The 20,363-nt window shown below is 46.9% G+C and overlaps 1 protein-coding gene across 1 annotated transcript in view; it reads right to left on the bottom strand.

Moving 5' to 3' along the window:
- ADAMTS9 (ADAM metallopeptidase with thrombospondin type 1 motif 9) overlaps positions 1–20,363 on the bottom strand; it is a 186,137-nt gene that overhangs the window by 140,716 nt on the left and 25,058 nt on the right. Inside the window, exons 4-11 of the mRNA XM_075998801.1 lie at positions 14,031–14,320; positions 11,567–11,650; positions 11,348–11,463; positions 9,810–9,850; positions 9,557–9,662; positions 4,366–4,512; positions 1,936–2,077; positions 894–998 (exon numbers count right to left, since the gene is read on the bottom strand). Of these exons, the coding sequence (XP_075854916.1) occupies positions 894–998; positions 1,936–2,077; positions 4,366–4,512; positions 9,557–9,662; positions 9,810–9,850; positions 11,348–11,463; positions 11,567–11,650; positions 14,031–14,320 (1,031 nt within the window). The remainder of the gene's footprint in view (positions 1–893; positions 999–1,935; positions 2,078–4,365; positions 4,513–9,556; positions 9,663–9,809; positions 9,851–11,347; positions 11,464–11,566; positions 11,651–14,030; positions 14,321–20,363) is intronic.

Here is a 20,363-nt window from a genome sequence, read left to right as displayed (position 1 = left end):
ATTGCTGGGACAGACTGCATCCTCTCACGCTGCAAATACATCGAGGGAATGTCCCCAAATCGAGGCAATAATGACAGGGACATGTCAGCCTCAATGCTACCGTGTCAGCTTCACAGTTTGCAACGGAAAGCAAAACAGACACCCCCGCCGTGCATGCTAGAACACGCCGCATCCTCTCAACACTGCAAATACATCCAAGGAATGTCCTAAAATCGAGGCAATGACGACAGGGACATCTCTGGTGTTGGCCTCAATGCTATCGTGTCAGCTTCACAGTCTGCAACCTTAACCTACTCAAAAAGACCTCATGCATCTGAGATAGACTGCATCCTCTCACACTGCAAATACATCGAAGGAATGTCCCAAAATCGAGGCAATGACAACAGGGACCTCTCTGGTGTCGGCCTCAATGCTATCGTGTCAGCTTCACAGTCTGCAACCTTAAGCGGAACCTGCTCGAAAAGACTCCGTGCATTGCTGGGACAGACTGCATCCTCTTACACTGCAAATACATCGAAGGAATGTCCCCAAATCGAGGCAATAATGACAGGGACATGTCAGCCTCAATGCTATCGTGTCAGCTTCACAGTTTGCAACGGAAAGCAAAAGAGACACACTCGTGCATTGCTGGGACAGACTGCATCCTCTCATACTGCAAATACATCGAAGGAATGTCCCCCAAATCGAGGCAATAATGACAGGGACATGTCAGCCTCAATGCTACCGTGTCAGCTTCACAGTTTGCAACGGAAAGCAAAAGAGACACCCCCCGTGCATGCCAGAACACGCCACGTCCTCTCACGCTGCAAGCATCGGGGGCTGGGGGCACGGCCCCGTGTCGGGCCGGCTGCCCCGAGACAGGAGGACACGGAGCGGGCAGGGCCACTACTTGCCTTTCCGGGCTCGCACTCGGTCCCGTCGGCCCAGGGCGTGTGCTGCGTCCTGCAGCCCTTGTGCGCGCCGTCCGCGTTGTTGCACCAGAGCCTGCGGCACTGCATCTGCGGGTTGGGGGGGGACAGGCAAGGGCCGGGTGACTCAGGCGGCCCCCGCCGAGGCCCTGCCAGTCGCCCGAGGTGGGCGGGGAAAGGACCCCCCCTCTTTCCCTGGGTCTGATCAATGGCAAAGATATTCCAAGGGGCGCAGTCGACGTAAGACACGTTCCTAGAAGGACCGTGCGTGGCAGGTCCCCGTGACAGCACCGGCCCTCAGCCACGCCTCCCTGTAATACAGATGGGGAAACTGAGGCTCGCAGAGATAAAGAAGAGTGCTGGGTGTCACACTGCAATGGCGTGATTCGAATTTAGGGTTTTGTTTTTGAGAAAGAGTCTCGCTCTTGTCGCCCAGGCTAGAGTGAGTGCCGTGGCGTCAGCCTCGCTCACAGCAGCCTCCAACTCCTGGGCTCAAGCGATCCTCCTGCCTCAGCCTCCCTCCCGAGTAGCTGGGACTACAGGCATGCGCCACCATGCCCGGCTCATTTTTTTCTATATATTTTTAGTTGGCCAATTAATTTCTTTCTATTTATAGTAGAGATGGGGTCTTGCTCTTGCTCAGGCTGGTCTCGAACTCCTGACCTCGAGCGATCCTCCCTCCTCGGCCTCCCAGAGTGCCAGGATGACAGGCGTGAGCCGCCGCGCGCCCGGCCAAGTCCTTACAATTTAAGCCACCTGGACAAGGTCAACAGGTGTGAAAAGAGACAAGGAGAGAAAAAAGCTGAGCTCTTTCATCAGCAGCTCTCTCTCTGGCCTCATCCCTACAGAGCCTCACTTTCTCCCTTGCTCAGGGAGAGAAATGACGGTGGCTGGTCCCCGATCGCCCATTGCGTTCTCAGCTTTGCCCTGGGGACCCTCCCGGAGAGGAAGCATCCAGCGGAAAAGCATGAACAGAAAAGCGCAGGACCGAGGGGGGGGGGGGCAGAAGCAGCCCCCGTGCGCTTACCATGTACGGGCACACCTGAGAACCTGGCCCGAAGATCAGTTCACACTGTTTGTTCACGTTGTAAAGGAGGCCCGGCAGTTGGGGAGGCAGAGGGTAGGGTCTGGATTCGGGCTCGTTGAGCAAGCACTCGCCATACCCAGTGCTGGAGAGAGCAGAAACACACAGGCCGCCGGTGAGGTGCACCGCGTCTTCGCCTTGCAAAGAACCCCGGGCAGTTGTAGACACAGAGGTGGGGTCTGGACTCAGGTTTTGTCACCCAAGCACTTGGCGTGACCAGGGTTACAGAAAAGCAGAGGCGAACAGATGGCGAGGACAGCGGCTATCAAGGGCTTAGGGCGAACGTGAAAGGCACCCCACTATTTCAACGGAGGAGAAGAGACAGTTTTTCTTGTTTCCATTTGCCTCGTTCTTTCTGTCCAAGGTCAAGTCCAAACGCTGCAGTTTTTATATTCAAAACTTGCATTTCTGCTCTATGCTTTGTGGACCAGCAAGCTATGCGTGCAACATGGTCAGTGTGAAATGCCGTGTTTCCCCGAAAATAAGCCCTACCCATAAAATAAGCCCCAGCAGGATGTCTAAGCATGTGCGCAATAGAAGCCCTACCCCGAAAATAAGCCCTAGTGGTGGGCGTGGCTATGAAAATAAGCCCTAGTGATGGGAATGGCTATGAAAATAAGCCCTAGTGTTGGGCGTGGCTATGAAAGTAAGCCCTAGTGCTGGGCGTGGCTATGAAAATAAGCCCTAGTGATGGGCGTGGCTATGAAAATAAGCCCTAGTGATGGGAATGGCTATGAAAACAAGCCCTAGTGATGGGCGTGGCTATGAAAATCTGCCCTAGTGATGGGCGTGGCTATGAAAATCAGCCCTAGTGATGGGAATGGCTATGAAAATCAGCCCTGGTGATGGGCGTGGCTATGAAAATAAGCCCTAGTGGTAGGCGTGGCTATGAAAATAAGCCCTAGTGGTGGGCGGGGCTATGAAAATAAGCCCTAGTGGTGGGCGTGGCTATGAAAATAAGCCCTAGTGGTGGGCGGGGCTATGAAAATAAGCCCTAGTGGTGGGCGGGGCTATGAAAATAAGCCCTAGTGTTGGGCGTGGCTACGCAGTGCATCTGCACAACCCAGGCATGTCGTGGTGGAGCGGGAAAGAACACAAGCAGCCCTTCTCATCTGCCCCGTGAGAGCTCTATGGCTACATATGAGAGACTGGGGCCAGTGGTTCTAAAGGAAACAGAGTCGCAAGACATTCAGGATGGGATTCAGAGTTTGGAGAGTGATGATGATGTTCCAGAAGAAGACGACTTCACTCTATTTGAATCAATGTAGATGGTTGCACCGTACTTAAAAAAAATAGCACATCCCCCAAAAATAAGCCCTAGGGTGTCTTCTTGAGGAAATATAAATGTAAGACCCTGTCTTATTTTCGGGGAAACACGGTATATATCTGCTACAGTATGCATCACATTTTCAGGGAAATTATCTGTTTATTTTTTTGCTATCCCAAGAGACTGTAAGCTTCTTAGAGACAAAGATAGTGTCTTTTTGGTCCCAGCATTTGGGCACAACCATGGCAACAGGTGTTTAGTAACTGTCTGCTGAAGGGACGAACCAGTGAATCAGTGACTCAGAGAAAGAAAACACCTTGCACCATCTGGTTAAAAAGGAAAACATCAACCCTCGGGTTCTTCCAGTTTCCTGCAAACATCTCCCCTGGAAATTTCACACCCCGGTGAGTTCTGATTCACAAAAGCCTCCTCTTCCCTGTGGTTGCAGAAATATACACCCCGGGGCTTTGGGATAATCACTTAACCTTCCATACTTCTGGGAGAGAAGTGCAACACATTTGTGACACAGGGGTGTTGCCTAATGTCATCGGATCTCTGAGCAGCCCAGCAGGAAGCTCAAAAAAACAGACCAAGAAAATAAAGGAAAAAAGGAAAGAAAGAGAACGGGGCAGTGGGGGGAGGGGAGAGAGAGAGGGGACGTCCTCAATTCGGCAATGTCCACCCACTCCCACGATCTGTTTTGGAATCATCTCGCCACCCCACCCCTTTTCCAACCCAAAATTACTAAGTTAGGAAAACACAGAAACACTTGTGGCCTTCATCATGGAATTGCATTCACGGCCTCTCTCCCCTAAGACCCGAACAAAGTTCAAAGCTTTATCCAAAACGAAGCAACCCCTTTGCACATTCCCTTTGAGATCCCAACCTCTGCTTTAGCTCAGTCTGCAATCTAGAATCCTGGCAGGGATAGGAACTACACAGATGTCCGCGAGTTATTTTTTTTCCCCTCCTCCTCCTCCTCCTCCTCCTCCAAGGAATGTCAACAAAAATAACAACTCAAGAGGAATGCTTGACTCTCTATTTTCTTTCCCACAATTAGCTCGCTCCATGGAGGCCAGATAGGAGAAAGAAAGTTCAAGTCTTACTCTAGAAACTCAGTGATATATTTTCGACTACACTTGGACCACATCCAGGGGTTGGTGTAGAAGTTCAATGTCGGAGCCATGACATGCTGGGGGCTCTTCACTCCTTCCTCTTTACATTTATTGTTGTCATCATGGGGCATGTTGAACCTAAAGCCAACGAAAGGACGATGAGAATGTCAACAAACACCTGAGAATGTCAACAAACACCGAGCGATCGTGCTGTTACAATTACAATTGCTTCAAGAATGCATGTGTCTAGCAAAAAAAAAAAAAAAATTAACTGGCTACTGCATAAGAGCCTGAATCCTGGTAAGTGAAAAAAAAATTTAAGATAATTCGAGATGGACTACAGGTTAAAATACAACTCTCTCCCAATTTAATACAGCGTGCCTTTAATGTAGAAAAAAAAAATATGAGTAGGGCCATTTATTTAAGTGCACTTTTTGGAATTGCAGAGGCTCTGAATGTGCTACATGTAGCTGGTGCTAGAATACAGTAGTTGGCATTCCTAACGCGGCTGATGGGCAATTTATAGAGTCAGGAATTTGGCAGGTTACACAATAACGTTGTGAATATAAAGGGTCAAGTCGGGTGTCAAAAATGGAAGGCAAAAGCTTTCTAATAAGAGGCTCACTCTGTGGGCCTTGGCATGCTCCCCTGTGTGGGTCAGGTTGACACATGGCATACCTGCGTAGGCATGTCATCATGAAGGCATGCAAAGTTCGCGCGCAGTGAGGCCCGTGAAAGAATGTGGCGAGCAGGGAAACCAGAGGCAGGTATGCCCATTCAACTGGCTTAATGACAAACAGCTCCTTGCTCTGTGCAGAGGCTCATGGATTGGTGCTGGCTCCCTGGAAAGTCAGGCGCAAAAGGATGCTGAAATTAACCAGGCGCTGCCCGTGGGAAGGGCTGCCGACGTCCCCTTGGGCCTGGGAGGGACCTCCTTGGTGGCAGCCTTAGCACATACTTGCCATTCTTGGCTCAGGCAGAGGGAGTGGGAGGAAAGAAAGAAAGAAAGAAAGAAAGAAAGGAAAGAAAGAAAGAAAGAAAAGAAAAGGAAGGAAGGAAGGAAGGAAGGAAGGAAGGAAGGAAGGAAGGAAGGAAGGAAGGAAGGAAGGAAGGAAGGAAGGAAAGGGAGGGAAGAAAGAAGGAAGGAAAGAAAGAAAGAAAGAAAGAAAGAAAAGAAAGAAAGAAAGAAAGAAAGAAAGAAAGAAAGAAAGAAGAAAGAAAGAAAGAAAGAAAAAATAAGACAGGAAGGATTTCCTCAATCCGGAGGAAGGGAAGGGAAGGGAAGGGAAGGGAGGGGAGGGGAGGGGAGAGGGGGAAGGGGAAGGGGAAGGGGAAGGAAAGGAAAGGAAAGGAAAGAAGGAAAGGAAAGGAAAGGAAAGGAAAGGAAAGGGAAAGGGAAGGGAAGGGAAGGGAAGGAAAGGAAAGGAAAGGAAGAAAGAAAGAAAGAAAAAATAAGACAGGAAGGATTTCCTCAATCCGGAAACCTCAGCTGTAGGACCCACATGCCATTCTCAGCTCAGCCATCAGCCATCGGGTGACAGGTCTCTCTCTCTCTTTCTCTCCCTCTCTCTCTTTCGGGATGACTGTCTCCAATCACAGAACTGATACATCGGATTAACTGGGAGCTGGGGCAGCACTGGCCTCACTAGCTCGTCTTAAATACAGAAATTGGTGAGTCAGACAGAAGCGTGCACACTTGCTTCACAAGAGAGGAAAAGCTGGGATAAAAGCCCGTGGAGTCTATCCCATTCATTCCTCTTGTGTTTCCTTTTATTTTTCTTTAAAAAAAAAAAAAAAAAAATGAAGGTCCCCTTGGTATTTGCCAATAGCGATAGTAAAACCAGATCTGCCTTGGTTGAACTGAGTAATAGTTCCTAAAACTTAAGACTCTTAATATTTAAGAGTCTATTTCCTGAAAAGAAGGACTGGGCCGGGCGCGGTGGCTCACGCCTGTAATCCTACCACTCTGGGAGGCCGAGGCTGGAGGATCGTTTGAGCTCAGGAGTTGGAGACCAGCCTGAGCAAGATAGAAACCCTGTCTCTACCAAAAATAGAAAGAAGTTAATTGGACAGCTAAAAATATACAGAAAAAATTAGCCGGGCATGGTGGCGCATGCCTGTAGTCCCAGCTACTCAGGAGGCTGAGGCAGGAGGATCACTTGAGGCCAGGAGTTGGAGGTTGCTGTGAGCGAGGCTGACGCCACGGCACTCACTCTAGCCTGGGCAACAGAGTGAGACTCTGTCTCGAAAAAAATAAAAAATTAAAAAATAAAAAAAAGAAGGGCTGCTCTGGTATCCAGTTCCCAGACTGGTGCAATATCTACAGCAACAATCCCCAAAACAAGCAAACCGGTCAAATCTTGGTTGTTTTTCTCCGGTGAAAAGCAGCTGGTGTTTATTTCCCACCCCTGCCCTGACTTGATAAAATCAAGTTCATTTCATCATGTAAACAAACAGAAAATTTATTTTCGTTCTAATGTCACATTTGCTCACTGCAAGGGGCTGCATCATAATAAATACTTATTGAACACTTAACAGAGACAGTCAAGACTTACAGCACTCACGATACATCGGGAAGGGTGTTAAATGCTTTATATGGTTTGTGCCATTCAATCATTTCTTTGACCCAATAAAGACCATGTGTTGAGCCTCCCTAATTCCAAACTCCAAAATGCTGCAAAATCTGAAACTTTCTGAGTGCCAACAGAAGTAGAAAATTCCATACATAAGTACTTAACACAAACTTTGCTTCCTGCACAAAATTATCATATGAAATTACCACCAGGCTATGTGTATAAGGTGGATATGAAACATAAATGAATTTTATGTTTAGACTTGGGTCCTACCGTGTTTCCTCGAAAATAAGACCTACCCATAAAGTAAGCCCTAGCAGGATGTCCAAGCATGTGTGCAATACAAGCCCTACCCCGAAAATAAGCCCTAGTGATGGGCGTGGCTATGAAAATAAGCCCTAGTGATGGGCGTGGCTATGAAAATAAGCCCCAGTGGTGGGCGTGGCTATGGAAATAAGCCCCAGTGCTGGGCGTGGCTATGAAAATAAGCCCTAGTGATGGGCGTGGCTATGAAAATAAGCCCTAGTGATGGGCGTGGCTATGAAAATAAGCCCTAGTGCTGGGCGTGGCTATGAAAATAAGCCCTAGTGCTGGGCGTGGCTATGAAAATAAGCCCCAGTGGTGGGCGTGGCTATGGAAATAAGCCCCAGTGCTGGGCGTGGCTATGAAAATAAGCCCCAGTGCTGGGCGTGGCTATGAAAATAAGCCCTAGTGCTGGGCGTGGCTATGAAAATAAGCCCTAGTGATGGGCGTGGCTATGAAAATAAGCCCTAGTGATGGGCGTGGCTATGAAAATAAGCCCTAGTGATGGGCGTGGCTATGAAAATAAGCCCTAGTGCTGGGCGTGGCTATGAAAATAAGCCCTAGTGATGGGCGTGGCTATGAAAATAAGCCCTAGTGATGGGCGTGGCTATGAAAATAAGCCCTAGTGATGGGCGTGGCTATGCACAACCGATGCATGTTGTCTTGGAGCGGGAAAGAACACGAGCAGCCCTTCTCATCTGCCCCATGACAGCTCTAGTGCTCCACAGGAGAGATCGGGGCCAATGGTTCTAAAGGAAATAGAGTCGCAAGAAATGCAAGATGGAATTCAGGGTTTGGAGAGTGAGGATGATGTTTCAGAAGAAGACGACTTCACTGTATTTGAATCATGTAGATGGTTGTACTGTACTTAAAAAAAAATAACACATCCCCTGAAAATAAGCCTAGGGTGTCTTCTTGAGGACGAATAAATTAAGGCCCTGTCTTATTTTTAGGGAAACACAGTAGTCCCAAGATATCTAATTCTATATATGCAAATATTCTGAAATCTAAAGAAGTCTGAAATCCAAAACACTTTGGTCCTGAGCATTTTTGGATAAGGGATACTCAACCTTGTGTTATTATTATCCACATTTTGCAGATAAGGAAATGGAGCCACAGAGAGATTTAATTATTTGATCAAGGTCTCACAGCTACTGAGGTAGGGCAGCTATAACTGGAACTCTCTCCAGGGAGTCTTTTGAGTTTCACAAAGGTGCTTCAGAAACCAAAAGGGCATATAGTATACTGACTACACAGGTCTGGCCTGTTGCAGCTGCTTATTGGAAAGCCAGACCTCTTTTAGGTTCCAAGTGTTGGGCATCTGCCACTATTTCCTTTGGAGAAAAGAAAAGGAATGTGCTCTTTAAATATGTTTGAAAGGCACCAGTTTAAAAATATACCCATTATCCGTGGAACTGAACTAGAGATACCTGAATATGTGCACCTTGCTCTATGCCCAGCATAGCATATTGCACATATGTGACCTTCAAAAAAATGATCGAATGGAAAAGCTTGCCTAATAGATGACATCGGCTGCTGATAAAGTTAATATCTGCCACACAATGGATACACAGCTGTATTATATCAATCATAGCTTTTTAGAAAATTATTTCAAAACATACGGTGTAAGTACTTAATCATTCCAGAAAGCAAGCAATGCAGATAAAAATATCAGAATAACTTCTAGTAAGTTTGCAGTTTCATCCCACGTTCTAACCAGGCTCTGCCTCTAAAAAGCAAAGAGGGAAAAGCCATTTCATAACGGCCACTTAGTGACCACACTTAGGAAGTGATTCCTTCTCTGCATTTTTGTTCCTTCTCTTTCCTGAAAGGGGGATATCACTGTTCCCGGGCGCCGAAATGTCTGAATCAGAGCTTCGAGTAACCAGAGTCAGGAATGATCTGGATTTGTGCAGATCTCGTGAACCAGGGGCAATATTGGGTGAGCCCCCTAGACAAAGTCTGGAAAGTTCTCCATGCTAACATACTCTCTGCTTCAGTGGAAGGAATGGAAAGCCCCCAATTCCTCCCACTCCCAGTAGAAAAGGAATGAATATTAGATCTTGCTTATTGAACTTGGGCACGCGCACAAGCTACGGCCGAAGAGGTTGCACTGCATTTACTCAACTTTCTGAATCTAGTCACTTCCCCCAGTTGGGTTCAAAGCTCTTCAGCCCTGCAAACTCTACCATGCCTGGGGAAGGGTCTTTCGCTCCCTGAAGTCAAAGAAATGCCCAGGGATGCATTCAAGGAACGAAAGGGTTAGGTCACTGGGAATGAAAGGAAAGCACAGCAAGGCGACTCACACGTGGCCCAGCTCGTGGGCGATCGTGAAGGCTGTACTCAACCCACTGTCTTCGGTGATGGAACAGCTTCTATACGGATCGCAGATGGTTCCCAGCTCAGCCAGACCTGGCGGCAGGGAAAGCAAAACGACAAGGGTTTTCTTTTTTTTTTTTAACCTTAAAAAGCAAGCATGGCTTGAAATAAAAAAAAAAAACAAAAAAAAAAACATGCAATGAACTGTTTTTGCCTTGCAGGACACAACAGAGGACTCACCTAAAGTGTCGCATTTGTCATGGGCTCTGCAGATATCCTGCCTGCAAACAAAGCAGACTTAGGCCTTGACAACAGCAGAGAGTAAATGTCAACACAGGCACACACGTTAGGGCAGGGGTCCTCAAACTTTGTAAACAGGGGGCCAGGTCACCGTCCCTCAGACCATTGGAGAGTGCGCACTGCGGGCCCGGGACGCGTCGGCTGCTAAGCAGGACAGGCAGCGGCGGCACAAACACCCAGAGGGCCGGATAAATGTGCTAGGTGGCCCACATGTGGCCCTCGGGCCGCAGTTTGAGGACCCTTGCTTTAGACTCTTCCAGGCATTCACAAAAGCACACACTTTTGGGAGGGGAGTTACAAAAAATAGTTTAACAAGGCCAGCCTTTCACCACTCAAAAAACTTTGGGACTAGCTGCTTTAAGGATTAAAAGCTCCATTAAGAAGTCTCTTTCTGCAGCCTGGATAGCCAAAGAGCAGTCAGGAAACCCTCCAACCAGGGCTTTTCCCAAATACCCCGGAGGAAGTGCTTCTACTTTCATAAAGACTCTTCGGCCAGGCGCGGTGGCTCACGCCTGTCATCCTAGCACTCTGGGAGGCCGAGGAGGGAGGATCGCTCAAGGTCAGGAGTTCGAGATCAGCCTGAGCAAGAGCGAGACCCCGTCTCTACTAAAAATAGAAAGAAAATAATTGGCCAACTAATATATATAGAAAAAAATTAGCCGGGCGTGGTGGCGCATGCCTGTAGTCCCAGCTACTTGGGAGGCTGAGGCAGGAGGATCGCTTGAGCCCAGGAGTTGGAGGTTGCTGTGAGCGAGGCTGATGCCATGGCACTCACTCTAGCCTGGGCAACAAAGTGAGACCCTGTCCCAGAATAAAAAAAAAAAAGACTCTTCCAGAACATTCCTGAGAAGGCGCTAAATGCCATGCATTTCAGTTCATCTAAGTGTTAAGTGTTCATGACAATATCAGAGGTGGCACAGTTAGGCCAGCACCCCCCTTTGTTGCGCCTTATAAATGCTTTAAACATTTTTGAGATAGCAGCTGCCATTGAAAAATTGGGAAATCTCACACTAAAAAAAAAAAAAAAAAATCCACCTTTCAGGCTTCTTGCAAAAATCACAAAAGTTGGCGACACTAGACTTGTAGTGCATGGCAATAGCAGGTGTGTTATACCAGGCATGTACTCTCAGGACTGCTTGGCACATTTATTCCTCACCTGGCACCTACAGGTGAGCGGTTCTCAAACCAGGGGTGAGTCTGCGCCACCCTCTAGGGGGCGCTAGGCAATGTCTGGAGACTACTGCAGGTTGTCACAAATGCAAAGAGGGGTGTTACTGATTTATATGTGGGGGGCAGAGGCCAGGATGGGGCTGAACACCCTGCAATGCACTGGGTACCCCCAAAGCAAAGAACTATCTGGTCCAAAGTGTCAACGGTGCCTAAGTTGAGAAGCCCTCTCTATATACCAGGGGCTGGCTACCCTAGCCCATGCACTTGACCTGAAACTGAAAGATTTGAGGAATAAGAAATCCACATACCTGGTTACAAGTACAGCTGTGTCATGGTGGATTCCACCTGGGTAGTTCTTGGAATGCTGCCACAGGCAGAAGTTTTTTAATGTGGTCTGGGCATTAAAAGATATAGAAGGTCCGTCCTAAATACAGAGAAGAGTTATGGTTGGTCTCTTGAACCAACACCAATTAGATATGCCATTTCGGATACAGATAGAAGAAAAAAAGAAAAAAAAACTTTATTACCTGTTCATTATGAATCACAACTAAGTTCACAATAACAATATTAATTAAATTTCCAATACTTGGGTCTTTATAGATAGAGGCTACCTGTAACCGAGATAAATTTTTCAAAGTTAATTGTGAACTCCGTGTAAGCAATAAGCAATTCACGTCTTACGTTGGGCTCCATGTCTGTTTACGTTTCATGCAACATACGCATTTTGTGGTTCTCAATTTTCATTCACTCAACCGTCATCTATTTCAAGTCTCTTTGTAAAATCCACACATGGCCATTTTAGAAAATAATGAATTCAAACACGTTTACATTCCAAGGTGTTTTCCTGTAAAAATCTCGCTGCCACGAGGCTTAACATTTTTCATTGCACCAAGAACACCGGACATTAATTTTCCAACAAGCTTTTTCCTCCCATGTGAAATCCAGGATTGCCAACTCACAAAAATCTCACAATGACCACGTTTGCTAATTACTACTGTTCTTTATGTTTTTCACTCATTTGTGTCCTTGACAATCTGCTAACCTTATTTTTTTTTTTTTGGCATTACTATAACTAATTATGAGCTAACATTCATTGCATGCTTATTATGGACTAGATGCTTGCTGAAAACCGCGTATGCATTTATTTTTAGTGACCACAGCAAAACTTCAGGCTAGGTATCATTACAAGCTCTGTTCAATAAACGAGGAGACTAAGGCTCAGAGAAGTTAAGCAACTTGTCCAAGGCCACACAGCCGTGAGTGACAAGAGCCAGAACTCTCGATCTAGGTGAGTCTGACCCAAAAGTCTTTGTTCGTAATCAAAAGTCTCATGACAGATCTGAAATTATGGGGTGGAAATGCAAGTGTGCACAGGCGAGACGTGGTTAGGTTTTCCTTTGCTTCCTGGCCATAAGGGGCTAAGCAGGGGACAGGGCAGGGGGTGAGAGAGGAGGAGGGGGGAGGCGGGGCTGGGGAGAGAGTTAAGGGAATTGTTCACAGCAGAGGGGGGAAGATAAAGACCAACATAGGGCACACGGATGGAAGAAGAAACCCTAAAGCAATACTCCCAAACAGGAATGCTTTTCCCGTCTGGGGAATTTATTAAAAGTAGGTTCCAGTTCGGATAAATTAAGGTTAATCCATAAAAAGGAATATTATGCTAAGGCTTAAAATGAGTTAACAGTGGGTCTATTATGGGCTGCTAATGGAACAATCTTGAGCATTTCAAGAAAACAGCAGTGTGGAAAACAGAGCACGAAAATGCTCCTTTTCTGTTTGCAGAGTCATACTTATTTGCTCAAGCAGGGTCTAAAGTTACACTGCTGCATACAGTAGTCACTCTCTCCACGCGTGGTTACCAAGCACGTGGACGGGTGGCCAGCCCAAACCGAGATGCGCCGTGTGTCTAAAACACAGACTGGATTTTGAAAACTTAGTACAAAAAAAGTAAAATATCTCATTAATTTTGGGGATGATTTTTGCATATGACATAAAATATATTATTAAAACTAATTTTACCTTCAAATGTGGCTACTAGAAAATTTAAAATTAAATACGTGACTTGCATTACATTTCTATTGGGCAGTGATTGTTAGAAATACACAAAAACTTTTTTTTTTTGAGACAGAGTCTCACTCTGTTGCCCAGGCTAGAGTGAGTGCCGTGGCGTCAGCCTCGCTCACAGCAACCTCAAACTCCTGGACTCAAGCCATCCTCCCGCCTCGGCCTCCCAGAGTGCTAGGATGACAGGCGTGGGCCACCACGGCTGGCCCACAAAAACGGTTAACAATGGTTGCCTCTGGGAATTGGCACAGAGAGGGATATTCATTTTTTAATCAATTGTCTTTGGTTCTGTTTGATTCTTTTTTTAATCATGCAAATGTACTGTATATTTTCGATTCAAAAAATGACACTAGGAAAATAGAATGATAGATTCCTCAAGCTCACTCACCCCAGGGCTACTTAATTAGAAGCCTGGAGGCTCACAGCTACATGAATTAAAAAGTTCCAGGGGTGACAGCGATTCTCTCACCGGGCTGTTGGAAGCTCAGAAGCGAGGGGGTTTGGGGGAAAAGCATTGGTTTGGGGGAACCAGACCAGCTTAGAGAACACATGCAGTGTTCTGAGTCACTTCCTAGCTTTCCCTAGCCATGGGCAAGTGACCCAACTCCTCTGAGACTCAGTTTTCTCATCCAAAAAATCAGGATGACAAATCCCAACCAGCAGGGTTGCCAGGAGGATTAGAACTCACGCCTTTTAAGTAAGAAGCACATAATCTAACACAGAATAAACAATACCGATGACCGCTACTGTTACCATGAAAAAGGCAGCCCATGAATAATCGATCTTAGGTTCTCTTCTGCCACTCGCCTGGAGGGTTGACATACACCAGCCCCAAATGAGCCGCAGCCAAGCCACTGGGGGGGGATCCCGCTCCCCCAGTGGAACGCCGGGCGACCCCATGAGTCACCTTCTCCGGAATGTACTTACAATTGACATCAGGGTTAAGATATAGTGTTGAAGGTTGGCTCCGTGGTACAAAACCATCTTGTTGTCGGCCACCACCATCACTTCTACAAACCGTGGGTAGGATAAAAAACGTTTTGTCCTGCTGTGAGTCCTAGGGCCCCCTGCGCTCTCGGTCTTGTTCCCATAGGCAGAGAGCCCTTTTGTCGCCAATCCCAGGCTCAATTCGGCCACGTCCTCCGCCAGGTTACTCCTTCCGCCCCATTTTATTGCTCCGGGTTTCCTCTTGTCTTTATGGCGGCTACTTTTGTGCTCTGTAACAGATCAGACGGTACGCCTTGATTCTCAAGCCACAACTATTTTATATTAAGATTCTAACTTGATGCGTTTTTTGTTGTTGTTTTTTTGTTTTTTTTTTTTTTTTGAGACAAGAGTCTCGCTTTGTTGCCCAGGCTAGAGTGAGTGCCATGGCGTCAGCCTCGCTCACAGCAACCTCAAACTCCTGGGCTCAAGCGATCCTCCTGCCTCAGCCTCCCGAGTAGCTGGGACTACAGGCATGCGCCACCATGCCCGGCTAATTTTTTCTATATATTTTTAGTTGGCCAATTAATTTCTTTCTATTTATAGTAGAGACGAGGTCTCGCTCTTGCTCAGGCTGGTCTTGAACTCCTGACCTCGAGCAATCCGCCCGCCTCGGCCTCCCAGAGTGCTAGGGTGACAGGCGTGAGCCACCGCGCCCGGCCTTTGATGGGTCTTAAATGCATTGATTTTCAAGCCACAACTACTTCATATTAAAAATTTAGCTCGACGTATCTCAAAATGATGTTTCTGGAGTCAAATTACACACAAAATCAAGTCCTCCGTGCTGAGATCTCTACAGGTGCGACTCAACCTGTGCTCTCGCCCCAACGACTAAGGATTTGAGGTTAGCCTCTCTGGAAGGTTCCATACACGCTCACTTAAGGTATTAGAAATTTAGGCCTAAGGCCGCGCGCAGTGGCTCACGTCTGTCATCCTAGCTCTCTGGGAGGCCGAGGCGGGAGGATCGCTCGAGGTCGGGAGTTGGAGATCAGCCTGAGCAAGAGTGAGACCCTGTCTCTACTAAAAAAAAAAAAAAAAATAGAAAGAAATTAATTGGCCAACTAAAAATATATGGAAAAAAATTAGCCAGGCATGGTGCTGCATGCCTGTAGTCCCAGCTATTCGGGAGGCTGAGGCAGGAGGATCGCTTGAACCCAGGAGTTGGAGGTTGCTGTGAGCGAGGCTGACGCCACGGCACTCACTCTAGCCTGGGCAATAGAGTAAGACTCTGACTCCAAAAAAAAAAGAAAAAAGAAAATTAGTCTTAAATTTAAGGGCAACAATTGCACGTGATTCGTTTCATTTGGTGACAAAACTCATGCAAGGATTCAAGAGGTCGTGCCCTCCTTGTTCTTTGCTACAGACACAATAAGCGACAATAACTGCAGCTACAGAGCCCCAGAAAGAGCGGAAATGTTTCATGAGCACCACGTTTGATATTCAATGAGATACAGTACGAAGAGGCCTGAGAGGTGGACAGACTAATGGATGATACGAAGAAACCGTAGAAAAACGCAAAAGTGTCCTATTACCTTATTAGATCATTGCAATACTTGATATATGAGAATACGACGACTGCTATTCAATGCCTCTGATTCTTTTGATTGATTTGATTTGAGGCTCAGTTGAGGAGGTAGATTCAACTTAAGAGAGTATGGGCAAGAAGCTGGGGCCATCATGCACGCTATCAGATTAGCTCTGCTCATTTCCAACTCTTGCCTGCGTCTCTTGGGTTCTAGGCAAGCTTGCTGTTCTCACTGGCAACACCTGGAAACTTAGAAAATTCCGTCTCTTTGGCCTCATCAGACCTGAATCTGCACCCACCAACCTCCCAGGCGAGTCACAGCCACCCTGAAATTCTGAGTCTCCAACTTGGCTGCACGCCTGTATTGCTGGTGCAAACACTCCATTTGCACATCATCAACCACACAATAAACAGAACAGGCAGGAAAGTGCCCGCCAAAATATGCTTTGAGTAAAAACAGGATTTAATCAGTTATCTTGACTATCGGATCACAAATGGGCTCTGTTGCTTTCATGTCACTAGCTCAGGGGTCCTCAAACTTTTTAAACAGGGGGACCCAGTTCACATTCCACGCATGCGCACTCCGGGCCCGGGACGAGCCGGCTGCTAAGCAGGACAGGCAGCGGCGGCAAAAACACTGGACGGGCCGGATAAATGTGCTAGGCGGGCAGCAATGTGGCCCGGGGACCGTAGTTTGAGGACCCCTGCACTAGCTTGTGGTCTGAAATGAGGCAACAGAATTATGCAACTAAGAAGTGCGCCCACCTAAGACACAGGGAACAGAATTTGTTACACCAACACCAAAAAATAAAGATACAAAAAGTTCAGCCATAATTGACTGCATATTTGAAAGGCCCAGATATTTGATCATTATGAAGAACTGTTAAAACAATCAATTTAGGCCAGGATGTGCATTCTACCCAAGTTGACTATTTTAGCGATTATTAAAATACAGTAGTCCCGGCCGGGCGCGGTGGCTCACGCCTGTCATCCTAGCTCTCTGGGAGGCTGAGGCTGGTGGATTGCTCAAGGTCGGAAGTTCAAAACCAGCCTGAGCAAGAGTGAGACTCTGTCTCTACTAAAAATAGAAAGAAATTAATAGGCCAACTGAAAATATATAGAGAAAAAATGAGCCGAGCATGGTGGCGCATGCCTGTAGTCCCAGCTACTCGGGAGGCTGGGGCAGGAGGATCGCTTGAGCCCAAGAGATTGAGGTTGCTGCGAGTGAGGCTGACCCCACCACGGCACTCACTCTAGCCCGGGCAACAGAGTAAGACTCTGTCTCAGAAAAATAAAAAATAATACAGTAGTCCCTCTTCATCTGAGGTTTCACTTTCCTCAGTTTCAGTGACCCTCGGTCACTGAAAATATTAAATGGAAAATTCTAGAAAGAACTCATTCATAAGCTTTACATTCCACACTGTCCTGAGTAGCGATGGAATCTCACACCCTCCCACCCCGTCCCGCCTGGGACGTGAAACCTCTCTGTGTCCAGCCCTTCTTCCCTGGGACATTCCCCGACCTGCAGAACCCCAGCGACTCCACTCATCAGATGGACTGCCCCAGTGCTGGGTTCAAGTCACCCTTATTTTATCAGCGATGGCCCCGAAGTGCAAGAGGAGCGATGCTGGCCATTTGGACGTGCCAACGGGCAGCCGCAAAGAGCCTCTTTTAAAGGGAAAAGGTGAAAGTTCTCGATTGAATAAGAAAAAAAAAAAAAAAAAAAAGAATCACAGGCTGAGGGTGCTATGATCTACAGCAAGAATGAATCTTCTATTCATGATTTCGAAGAAAGAAAAAAAGAGACTTATGTTGGTTTTGCTGTTGCACCTCAAACTGCCAACGTCGTGGCCACAGTGCATGCTAAGTGCTTCGTTAAGAGGGAAAAGGCATGAAGTTCGTGGGTGGAAGGCATGAACAGAAAACGTGTTCCAAGTGTCGGCAATCGGGTTTGGTAATATTTGTGGTTTCAGGCATCCACTGGGGGGTCTTGACATAATACGTATCCCCCACGGATAAGTGGGGACTACTATAGTAAAATCTGTCTACACTGTCACAAAAGTATACCTGCAGTGAGAAAAACACAAAATACTGTGTCGAATGCATTTTTTTTTTTTTTTGACCACTAGAAGGGAAGAAACTGTGCTCTCACAAATCATCAGAGGGGACCTGGTATAGGGAGAACCTCAGCATGAACCAAAGCAATAGTTGGAAACAAGGTACGCTTATTTAAATAAACTTGAAGAAAATTAAGGCACCACTCGCAAAATAGACTTCCCAACAGTCAGCAACTCATGTAAATTCTAACATTTTTGGGAAAACATTCCACTCTCAAGTAATCTGTGTGGCACAGAAAAAATTCAGGATACTTTAGGTGGCATGAAAATGCAAGAACTAAATTATTTCTTGGAGATGGAAAGCAGTATCTTCTAATACATCATGCTTAGTGGTTTTATTCATCTTGACCTCTTCTGCTAATGAGTTAGAATCATATTTATCGACACAGCTCCAAACTTTGATACCTGCTGATCTGCTGGTGAAAAAATATTTTAAACGAGCCTCATTGCACACTGCAATACAACAAAATGCACGTAACATTGCTAAATAACTGGGGTTCATTTGGGAAACAGCAGCCAGGCCTTCCTCGTTATTCAGTGGTTACTCATTGAAGTGTTTCCCACCAACGGGAGTTGGGCCGTGGAGATCCGAATGCCGCATTAACAATTGGGAAGTTAATTATTGCTCCGCATTTTCATAAGGTTTATCAAAATTTAACTGAATTTCCTTAAGCCGCTGAGCCACCTTGTGACCTCACGTAGCACAGGACTGAAGGCAAGTCCCCTCTCTGCTCCACCCAAGCTTGAAAGAGAGAAAGAAGGCGGGGCAGGACTCCTTAGTGGTTTTCCACTCGGATTCTGGAGCCAGAACAAGCCCTGGTTCCCACTGCTGCCCTAATGTTCTAGCTCAGGGGTCCTCAAACTTTGTAAACAGGGGGGGCCAGGTCACTGTCCCTCAGGCCGTTGGAGAGTGCGCACTGTGGGCCCGGGACGAGTCGGCTGCTAAGCAGGACAGGCAGCGGCTGCTAAGCAGGACAGGCAGCGGTGGCAAAAACACCCAGGGGGCCGGATAAATGTGCTAGGCATCCCTCATGTGGCCGTAGTTTCCGGACACCTGTTCTAGTTACCCTTTCTTGGGCAGTTTCCTGCCCAAAGCCTCAGTTTCCTCATCTGTAAAATGGGGATAATAACAGCACACCTCAAAGGGGAACCGTGGAGATGAAAAAAGATAACACGTAGAAATGCCTTTCGGGCAGAGCACCACGGCACACACCAGAGAGCTATTAAATATTTAACGCGGTAATCATTATTACTGGTTATTGCTTTACTAGGAGTATGCAAAATATCCCCTCTTTGTAAATTAGTTCGTTGGTTTCTCAGACAGAACAAATCTATTTCAGAAAGAATCTTGGAGGCCGGGCACGGTGGCTCATGCCTATAATCCTAGCACTCTGGGAGGCCGAGGCGGGTGGATTGCTCAAGGTCAGGAGTTCGAAACCAGCCTGAGCAAGAGCGAGACCCCCGTCTCTGCTAAAAATACAAAGAAATTAATTGACCAACTAAAAATATATATACAAAAAATTAGCCGGGCATAGTGGCGCATGTCTGTAGTCCCAGCTACTCGGGAGGCTGAAGCAGGAGGATCGCTTGAGCCCAGGAGTTGGAGGTTGCTGTGAGCGAGGCTGACGCCACGGCACTTACTCTAGCCTGGGTAACATAGTGAGACTCTGTCTCAAAAAAAAAAAAAACAGAATCTTGGGAAGGAGGGAAAGAAGGGAGAGGAGGGAAGGTGGGCAGGAAGGAAGGGACTGAAGGCATGAACAACCAGGGCCTGATGCCATGGGACGTCCAAGGTAGATAATAAGGACAGGGACGTGTGGAATGACAGTGAGAAGACAGGGTCTGAGATGTCATTAGATGTAAATAAATGCAGCAAACACTTCCACCTCTCAACTGGCTCCGGTGGCTGTTGGCATACAGGTGACAAAACACGGACGCCAACGTCAGCTTCCTGGCCCTCTTGGCTCTGGCCAGATCTCAGATCTGCAATCCTGAGCATGCTCAGAGAGTTACTCAATGAAGCCTCACACGGGGACCCAGTAGGACAAGAGAAATCAAATCTGCTGGCATCAGCAGATGATGAACAAGCAAGCACCATGTGGGAGAAAAAAAAAAAAAAAAAAAAAAAGACAAAACAAGAAACCAAAACCAGCTCTAAAACCCATGACGGTTCTAATAATAAAAAAACAATGTGTTTCCCGAAACGGCGTTGAATTGTTCTTGCACGTACAAAAAGCCCTAATGTGCATGAACGAAAAGCCAACCAAGTTTCATTGTTTTTAAGGGTCCTCAATTTGCTGGCTTCAAACACAACAGTGGAATCCCTGGACTGTCATTACGATCGTGTTCCCACACCCAGCACTCTTAGCAAACCCTGAGCTGCATTTAAAAGAAAGAAAGAAAAAAAAAAAAAAAAAAAAAAGGGAAGTGGCCAGTGTCAAGCAGCACAACAGGCTCATCCTGACAGTAAGCAGACCCCAAGGACAATACTGGCTGCTCAGCCTGCTCTGGGGCTGGCCTGAACTTTTGGGGACAAAGTTTCCACGAGAGCAGTTTACAGGACGGTAATCCCGTAAGATAGCTCCAAAAACAAATCGACGAGGTTTGCAAAACGCTTACACGCTGGCATTGCCA

Source organism: Microcebus murinus, chromosome 30 (assembly GCF_040939455.1).
Source record: "Microcebus murinus isolate Inina chromosome 30, M.murinus_Inina_mat1.0, whole genome shotgun sequence".
NCBI classification, from domain to species: domain Eukaryota; kingdom Metazoa; phylum Chordata; class Mammalia; order Primates; family Cheirogaleidae; genus Microcebus; species Microcebus murinus.
The sequence above is the reverse complement of the archived record's forward strand: the minus strand, read 5'-3'. Positions and strand labels throughout refer to the sequence as shown.